Raw genomic sequence first — 9,448 nt, 5'->3', positions numbered from 1 at the left:
AAAAAAAAGGCCGCGCACAGTGGCTCATGCCTGTAATCCCAGCACTTTGGGAGGCTGAGGATCACGAGGTCAGGAGATCGAGACCATCCTGGCTAACATGATGAAACCTCGTCTCTACTAAAAATTAGCCAGGCGTGGTGGTGGGCGCCTGTAGTCCCAGCTACTTGGGAGGCTAAGGCAGGAGAATGGCGTGAACCCGGGAGGCAGAGTTTGCAGTGAGCCGAGATCACGCCACTGCACTTCAGCCTGGGCGACAGAGCGAGACTCCGTCTGAAAAAAAAAAAAGCCCAGAAAGTGTAAGCAGCTCCTTCTAGAACCCTGGCCTTGATGGGGAGGGAAGAAGGAGGTGGTTGGCTGGGGGAGACTGGGTGGGGAGGGAGGGATGTATTTGTGTGTTGTGGTTGTTTTGTTTGTTTGAAACAGGGTCACCCTCTGTCGCTCAGGCTGGAGTGCAGTGGCGTCATGTCACCTAGGCTCCAGTGCAGTGCCATGATCAAGCTCACTGTAGCCTCCACTGCTGGGCTCAAGTGATCCTCTCACTTCAGCCTCCTAAGTAGCTGAGACTACAAGTGCACGCCACCACACCCAGCTAATTTTTGTGTTTTTCGTAGAGATGGGGTTTTGCCATGTTGCCCAGGCTGGTCTCAAAACCCTGAGTTCACGATTCACCTGCCTTAGCCCCTCAAAGTGCTGCTATTATAGGCATGAGCCCACTGTGCCTGGTTCAGATAGCTGAAAATTATTTTTCTTTATTTTATATTTTTGAGACGGAGTCTTGCTCTGTTGCCCAGGCTAGTGTGCAGTGCCACAATCTCGGCTCACTGCAACCTCTGCCTCCCAGGTTCAAGCGATCCTCCTGCCTCAGCATGCCTAGTAGCTGGGATTACAGACACATGCCACCATGCCCGGGTAATTTTTGTATTTTTAGTAGAGACGGGGTTTCACCATGTTGGCCAGGCTGGTCTCAAACTCCTGACCTCAGGTGATCCACCAGCCTTGGCCTCCAAAAATGCTGGGATTACAGGCGTGAGCCACCATGTCTGGCCAAGATTTATTTTTCTAAGTAGTCAGTAACCTGCTTGTGGACACAGCTGACTTTAAGGTTTTGTGTGACCTGCTGCATTCAGGAACTGCTCTGTCCACACCTACAAGGCTTGGCCTTTCAGAGCTGGAGGACCTCAGAGGCCGACGAGGAAATGTAAGATCCAGGAGGGGAGTGGCGCCTGAGTGCCTTAGTAGGAAGCAGGATACCAGCTGGGAAGTCAGGCCTAGTGGGTATAAAGCCCAGCTCTACCACAGACTGTCCTCCACCTTGAGAAGGTGGTGTAACCACTCTAAGCCCATGTCCTCAGCCATAAAGTAAAATGAACAGCAGACGACCCGAGTGTGGTCGTGAGGCTGCACGAAGAAAAGGCATGTGGCTTAGCTCAGTGCCAGGAACATGGCTGAGGAAATATTAGCTGTGACTCACAGGGGCAGCTCTACCTGGCCAGAACCACTAACTGATCAGACATCAAACAGGTCAAATAAACCAGAGAATCAGAAGAAGAAAAAATATGTCTTAATTTAAAATACCAACGGGTTGCCTTATCAGATCACAGTATAAACTTCATTCACAATGCATTACCCACAATTTTCAGTTCTAATTTATTTTAATTTAATTTAATTTATTTTTGAGATGAAGTCTTGCTCTGTCGCCCAGGCTAGAGTGCAGTGGCACGATCTTGGCTCACAGCAGCCTCTGCCTCCCGGGTTCAAGCAATTCAACCTCAGCCTCCCGAGTAGCTGGGATAACAGGTGCCCACCACTGTGCCCATCTAATTTTTTGTATTTTTAGTAGAGATGGGGTTTTACCATCTTGGCCAGGCTGGTCTCGAACTCCTGACCTTGTGATCCACCCACCTCGGCCTCCCAAAGTGCTGGGATTACAGGCTTGAGCCATCGTTCCTGGCCCCAGTTCTGTTTTTAAAGCAGAGAACAAAACCTTGGCAGAGCAATCTATATGCAGAATTTTTCTAGATTTTAATGATCTTTGCTTCAATTTTAGTCATCTCCCCCATACCCAACCGAAGTTCCATTTTATTACATTGAATATTATGAAGTTACATAACATTACATATTACTCAACATTTTTCATTCTGTTTAGCTTTTTAGACAGCTGTTACTCTTCTGCCACTATTTCACTGGTTAACACAATATTTGAATTATATCATTAGTTACATGTACAGCATGGGATCAACAACTTTTTGCATGTGTGCACATTTCTTTAAATGCTCTTTAAATATAATTCAACAGGTATTTACCTCACCTGGTGGGAGCAAGGAGGTGCAAGTACACTGTAGCCCCAGGTGGTGAACATCACCCAGTAGGTTTGGAAAGGGATGCAGCAGGTTAATGACAGGAAGGTCACTTAAGAAAGCATCAGGCTGGGTGCGGTGGCTCACCCCTGTAATCCCAGCACTTTGGGAGGCCGAGGCAGGAGGATCACTTGAGGTCAGGAGTTCGAGACCAGCCTGGCCAACATGGTGAAACCCTGTCTCTACTAAAAGTACAAAAATTAGCTGGGTGTGACGGTGTGCACCTGTAGTCCCAGCTACTCGGGAGGCTAAGGCAGGAGAATCGCTTGAACCCAGGAGGTGGAGGTTGCAGGAGATTGCTGATTACATCAGTCAGGCACAGTGGCTCATACCTGTAATCCCAACATTTTGGGAGGCCAGAAGTTTGAGAGCAGCCTGAACAACATAGTGAAGCCCAGTCTCTATTTAAAAATTTTAAAAATTAGCTCTGCATGGTAGCACGTGCTTGTAGTCCCACCTATTCAGGAGGCTGAGGTGGGAGGATCACTGGAGTCTGCGAGGTTGACACTGCAGTGAGCTATGATTGTGCCATTGCACTCCAGCCTGAGCAACAGAGCAAGACCTGTCTCTATAAAAAAAAGGAAGTAAGAAAGAAAGCATTGATACTATTATTGGTATTCCAAAGAAGCGAGTTGGTGTCATGAAATAACAGTGGGCTTTGGGGTCAGACAGACCTCCTTGGTCTGGAACCTTGTGCATATTTAGTCGTGCGTCTTGGTCTGTTTTCTCAGCTATAAAATGCGGTGCCATTCTCATCGTTCAGGGCATGTGTGTGAATGGAATAACCTAGGAAGCATGCCTCGTATCACCCATGGAAGGCAACAATGTGGGTCCCCTCCCACCATGTAGCTCTCTCAGATCAGCTGGTCTTGGAAGAGTCTGGTGCTGATCTCAGTGTCCTGTACTTTTTTTTTTTTTTTTTTGAGATGGAGTTTCGCTCTGTCACCCAGGCTGGAGTGCAGTGGCATGATCTTGGCTCACTGCAACTTCACCTCCTGGGTTCAAGCAATTCTCCTGCCTCAGCCTCCCAAGTAGCTGAGACTACAGGTACATGCCACTGTGCCGGGCTAATTTTTTGTTTTTTTTTTTTTTTAGTAGAGACGAGGTTTCACCATGTTGCCAGGCTGGTCTCGAACTCCTGACCTTGTGATCCGCCCACCTCGGCCTACAAAGTGCTGAGATTACAGGCATGAGCGACCGCACCCGGCCGCATCCTGTACTCTGTGAAGTCAGGTTTCTTGCCCTTGTGTCGCCATCTCCAGTGCCAGTTGCCAGCTGACAGTGCTGGAAGGGAAGTCGGGACTCTACTTCTCCTCTCTGGACTCAAGCATCGACATCCTGCAGAAGAGAGCCCAGGAGCTGATCGAAAACATCAACCAGAGCCGGCAAAAGGACCATGCGCTCATGACCAACTTCAGGAACAGCCTGAAGACCAAGGTGACAGACTTCACCCAGCGAGAGGGGGGATTCCTTATGCAAAAGGGGACGGAATGAACCACTGATGAATGTCTGTTGCACACCAGACACGGTGCTAGGCCATTCACACACAGCACAGGCACTCCTCCACGTATAATGGGGCTACATCCCAATAATCCCATTGCAAGTTGAAAATGCTATAAGTGAAAAATGTAGTAAGTTGAACTGTAGTAAGTTGGGGACCATCTGTATCTCAATTTACCCTTAGAATAGTCCTACAGTGAAGAGATTGGACCCATTTTATAGATAAAGCTTGGAAATGAATGATTTGCCTGATGAGAGAGCCAGGCTGAAGGAGCAGGGCATTGGATACCCTCCTGCCTCCAACACCCAGCCCTCTTACTTCACACAAGGTCAAGCAGCCATGGGAGTAGGGGGTCAAGGCATAACTTGAATTGTCACAACCATATGTCCAGCAGAAGCCATCGAATGGGCTGTGATGGGGCAGTGGAGGTTTTTCAACATGCCTGGGGCTTACGTCTTGCAAAAGCTGGTGTGATGTTCAGCTTTTGAATGGTTGCGCCTGATGCCTGTTCAAAATATATAATGGGGGGACCAGGCACAGTGGCTCATGCCTGTAATCCCAGCACTTTGGAAGGCTGAGGCAGGTGGATCACTTGAGGCCAGGAGTTAAGAGACCAGGTTGGCCAACATGGTGAAACTACATCTCTACTAAAAATAGAAAAATTGGCTTGGTGCAGTCACTCTGCACTGCAGCCTGGGCCAGAGAACAAGATTTTGTTTCAAAAATAAATAAATAGGGGCCAGGTACAGTGGTTCACGCCTGTAATCCCAGCACTTTGGGAAGCTGAGGTGGGGGTATCACAAGGTCAGGAGATGGAGACCATCCTGGTCAACATGGTGAAACCCCGTCTCTACTAAAAATACAAAAATTAGCTGGGCCTGGTGGTGCGTGCCTGTAATGCCAGCTACTCGGGAGGATGAGGCAGGAGAATCGCTTGAACCTGGGAGGCGGAGGTTGAAGTGAGCTGAGATTGTGCCACTGCATTCCAGCCTGGTGACAGAGGGAGACTCCATCTCAAAAAAAAAAAAAAAAGAAGAAGAAGAAGAAAAAGGAGACTGCTTCTTTCTTTCTGGTTTTCTTTTCTTTCTTTTTTTTTTGAGACAGTCTCGCTCTGTTGCACAGGCTGGAGTAGCGGCACGATCTTGGCTCACTGTCTCGAAAAAAAATTAGCCAGGCATGGTAGCACATGCCTATAGTTCCAGCAAACAAACAAAAAAATACATAATGGGTCATGTGAGTGGGACAGCTTGCTGATTCTAGGTGTCTTGATGACAGATTATTTTTTCTTTTTTTTTTGAGACAAGACTTGCTGTTGCCCAGGCTGCAGTGCAGTGGTGGAATCATAAGTCACTGCAATCTTGATCTCCTGGGCTCAAGCAATCCTCATCTCAGCCTCTCGAGTAGCTTGAGACTATAGGCGTGCAACATCAAGCCCGGCTCACTTGTTTTATTGTATTGTATTGTTGTGTTGTGTTGTGTTGTTGTGTTGTATTGATTGTGTTGTGTTGTATTGTTGTGTTGTATTGTTGTGTTGTGTTGTGTTGATTTATAGTTTTAGAGGTGGTGTCTCACTCTATCGCCCAGGCTTAGAGAGCAGTGGCATGATCATAGCTCACTGGAGCCTCAAACTCCTGGGCTCAAGTGATCCTCCCACCTCTGCCTCTTAAGTAGCTGGGACTACAGGTGTGTACCACCTTGCCCAGCTAATTTTCTTTAAACATTTTTTTGTAGAGTTGGAATCTTGCTATGTTACCCAGGCTGCTCTTGAACTCCTCACCCCGCTGCCTTGGCCTCTAGTAGAAAAGATACAAAAACATTTATTTATTTATTTATTTATTTTTGATACACCACCCAGAGGCCACTTTGTTGGATGCCTCTTCTATTCTGTGTACTTTCTTCCTAACCTGGCTGAGCTTGTCCTGTACAGTTCTGTGACATGCATCCCTAGGTGACACTGTCATCATCTGAACATCATAGAGTGAATTTACACAAACCTAGATGGTATAGTCTACTACACACCTAGGCTACGTGGAAGAGCCTATTGCTCCTAAGCTACAAACCTGCACACAGCTTGTTACCTGTTACCATACTGAATACTGTAGGCACTTATAACACGATGGTAAGTATTTGTGTATCTAAATATATCTAATCAAAGGTACAGTAAAAATATGGCATTATATTCTTATGGGCCATCATTGTATATACAGTCTGACATTGACCAAAATGTCAATATGTAGCACATGACTGTATATACTTTGGCCTGTTAAAAAAATTTAACAGGCCAGGTGCGGTGGCTCATGCCTGTAATCTCAGCACTTTGGGAGGCCGGGGGGTGGGGGTGGATCACCTAAGGTCAGGAGTTCGAGACCAGCCTGGCTAACATGGTGAAACCCCATTTCTACTAAAAATACAAAAACTTAATTGGGCGTGGTGGCGCTCGCCTATAATCCCAGCTACTCGGGAGGCTGAGGCAGGAGAATCCCTTGAACCCAGGAGGCAGAGATTGCAGTGAGCTGAGATCATGCCATTGAACTCCAGCTTAGGCAACGAGAGTGAAACTCCGCCTCAAGAAAACAAGAAAATTTAACATATAGGCAATCTGACCCCCAGTCACTGCACTGGGTTTTAGTTTTTGGTGTTTTTCTTTTTTTGAGGTAGGGTCACTCAGGCTGGAGTGCATTAGTGTGATCATGACTCACTGTAGCCTCTAACTCCTGGGCTCAACTGATCCTCCTGCAACAGCCTTCCGAGTAGCTGGGACTGCAGGTGCCTGTCACCTATGCCTTGCTAATTTTTTTTTTTTTTTTTGAGATGGACTTTCACTCTTGTTGCCCAGGTTGGAGTGCGATGGCATCATCTTGGCTTACTGCAACCTCCACCTCCCCAGTTCAAGCAATTCTCCTGCCTCAGCCTCCCAAGTAGCTGGAATTACAGGCGCACGCCACCATGCCCAGCTAGTTTTTATATTTTTAATAGAGATGGGTTTTCACCATGTTGGCCAGGCTGGTCTTGAACTCCTGGCCTCAAGTAATCCACCCACCTCGGCCTACCAAAGTGCTGGGATTACAGGCATGAGCCACCATGCCTGGCCTATTTTGCCATTTTCTTTCTTTTTTTTTTTTTTTGAGACGGAGTCTCACTCTTGTCCAGGCTGGAGTGCAGTGGTGGAATCTCGGCTCACTGCAACCTCCACCTCCTGGGTTGAAGTGATTCTCCTGCCTCAGCCTCCCGAGTAGCTGGGATTACAGGCATGTGCCACCATGCCCGGCTAATTTTTGTATTTTTAGTAGAGACGGGGTTTCACCATGTTGGCCAGGCTGGTCTTAAACTCCTGACCTCAAGTGACCCACCCGTCTCTGCCTCCCAAAGTGCTGGGATTATAGGCGTGAGCCACCATGCCCGGCCTATTTTGCCATTTTCATAAGATAAATTACAGAAATCTAAGAAACCCACTTAACACATATGTCTTGTGATACCTCGTTTGATTTTCCAAGAACACATCTTATTCTTTAAAAGGTTTCGGATCTGACAGAGAAATTAGAGGAGAGGATCTATCAGATTTATAATGACCACAACAAGATCATCCAGGAAAAGCTCCAAGAGTTCACCCAGAAAATGGCAAAGATCAGCCATTTGGAGACAGAGCTCAAACAAGTCTGCCACAGCGTGGAGACTGTGTACAAAGACCTGTGTCTCCAGCCTGAGGTATGAGGAAACTCACATGGGGGGCGCTGCCTGAGGAAGAGGACAGGGATGGCCCAGCCAAGAGTAAATGTGAACAGAAACCAGGCACCCAGCACTGACCCCACCAGGCCACAGTCCCTGCAAAGCCCCTGGTGCACTTACCATCTTGTTTGTGGTCCCCTATAACATGGTGTGTCTGAGCTGAGAAGCCAACCCGTTGTCATGTCCCGCTGTTGTATGAGCAGCTCTGTGGTGACAGAAAGGACAAAGTCCCCTGCACCCCTGCCACTCAGAAATCATCCCCTCTGCCCACAGCCCTGAGCCCTGCAGCCCTGGCACAGCCTGTCACTGCTAACCTGGGTTTCTTTTTCACACCAGAGCCTAAGACTCAGACGGGGGCCAGACCACTCTAGGGGGAAGTCCCCACCACGTCCCAGCGACTCACAGCCCCCAGACGTGTTCGTTTCTTCCGTGGCTGAAACTACTTCTCAGGTGGTTACCAGTAAACTGGCCTGACACCTTGGGGTCAGATGTGCAGCTCTTTATTTTCCTCTCCCTCACTCCGCTCCAACACCCAGCATAAGGCACTACCCCCAGACGGGAGGGACGGAGGGCACACTGTGAACTCGGTGTGAGGGGTTGGCTGGAGCAGACGGAGTTGCTTCAATGTCACTCTCCTCTCAAGAAAAGCTGCTATTTCAGGGTAAATGGAGTCTGTTCTCATCCATGGTTAAAAGTGGATTGAGACGCTCTACAGAGAATTCCATCTTCTTTTTAAGGAACACATCCGAACGACTTCAAAGGGAAATTTTGATATTTAAAAATCAGTGTCTCTCACTTCCCACGCCATCCGCCACCTCCCTCTCAGAGCATGGCGCTCCTGCGGTCCAGCCAGGCCTCTTTCCAGAGAGGGGCTTCAGAGTTTTGGGCCCCTGATGGGGCGGGCTCACTTGCTGGCCGTGAATGCCTGGATTCCCGTGATAGCTCTCCCAAGGATCAGGGCGTGAATGTCATGTGTACCTGGACAAGATTAATATAGAGTTGGTTTGGAGTCTTCACGGCTCACAACTTCCTTTAAAATGAATTTTCATGTCCCCCCAGGCCACTGCTTCAGAAGAACAGACCCACAGAGATGGTGAATGCTGACAGCTGCCGGGAGACTCACGCTTTAGTGACAGCCTCCAGAAGACTGTGAGGCCACCATTTGGGCCACACTGAGAAATTGTTTTTCATGGTTCTATAATGCATCTTGGCAGAAAAAAAAACAAAAACCCAAAGCTCCTTGTGCTGAACTCCCAAAACGTAGCAAGTCCAGCCCCTGCCATGGGCCCAGCCTTCATGCTCCCCACCCTTGGCAAGTTCTCCTCACCCCCAGGCCCACAGTTTATTAAATGTTTGATTTTCAACCTGGCCACGCTTCCTTGCTGCAGAGGCTAAAAGCACCCCTGAGCTCCAGAGAAACACAGCAGGCCCTTTCTTACCCTTGGGAGGGACGGGAGGGACAGCACGTCAGAAAAGCAGTCACTTGCCTCAGCTGACCTCTGCCCACCTGAAGCCACCTCTCCCAGAGAAGAGGTCGCTTCTCCCACACCTCACGCCCTGGTGTCTCATCCTTTGCTCCTCCCCAGCTCCATGGAGCAGAAGGCAAGATTGTAGCCTCCTTTTTAGAGCCAATTCTGTTTACTTCCTAAAGTACAAACCTATTTTTTTTTGTTTTGTTTTTGAGACGGAGTCTCGTTCTGTTGCCCAGGCTAGAGTGCAGTGGCGCGATCTCGGCTCACTGCAAGCTCCGCCTCCCAGGTTCATGCCCTTCTCCTGCCTCAGCCTCCTGAGAAGCTGGGACTACAGGCGCCCACCACCACGCCCGGCTAATTTTTTGTATTTTTTTTTTTTTTTTTTTTTTTTT

At 48.3% G+C, this 9,448-nt stretch overlaps 2 protein-coding genes across 4 annotated transcripts in view; one reads left to right on the top strand and one right to left on the bottom strand.

Moving 5' to 3' along the window:
* SYCE2 (synaptonemal complex central element protein 2) overlaps window positions 1-8,948 on the top strand; it is a 20,019-nt gene extending 11,071 nt beyond the window's left edge. Inside the window, exons 3-6 of the mRNA XM_025367363.1 lie at window positions 3,620-3,794; window positions 7,375-7,563; window positions 7,921-8,034; window positions 8,644-8,948. Of these exons, the coding sequence (XP_025223148.1) occupies window positions 3,620-3,794; window positions 7,375-7,563; window positions 7,921-8,034; window positions 8,644-8,688 (523 nt within the window). The 3' untranslated portion in view covers window positions 8,689-8,948. The remainder of the gene's footprint in view (window positions 1-3,619; window positions 3,795-7,374; window positions 7,564-7,920; window positions 8,035-8,643) is intronic.
* Window positions 8,039-9,448, bottom strand: part of GCDH (glutaryl-CoA dehydrogenase) — an 11,004-nt gene continuing 9,594 nt past the window's right edge. Inside the window, exon 12 of one of the 3 annotated variants that reach the window (XM_025367360.1) lies at window positions 8,039-8,562. In XM_025367360.1, the coding sequence (XP_025223145.1) occupies window positions 8,489-8,562 (74 nt within the window). In that variant the 3' untranslated portion in view covers window positions 8,039-8,488. The remainder of the gene's footprint in view (window positions 8,563-9,448) is intronic. The other 2 variants (XM_025367362.1, XM_025367361.1) reach the window with 2 other exon arrangements.

This window comes from Theropithecus gelada, chromosome 19, assembly GCF_003255815.1.
Source record: "Theropithecus gelada isolate Dixy chromosome 19, Tgel_1.0, whole genome shotgun sequence".
NCBI classification, from domain to species: Eukaryota; Metazoa; Chordata; class Mammalia; order Primates; family Cercopithecidae; genus Theropithecus; species Theropithecus gelada.
This window is presented reverse-complemented; position numbering and strand designations above follow the sequence as displayed.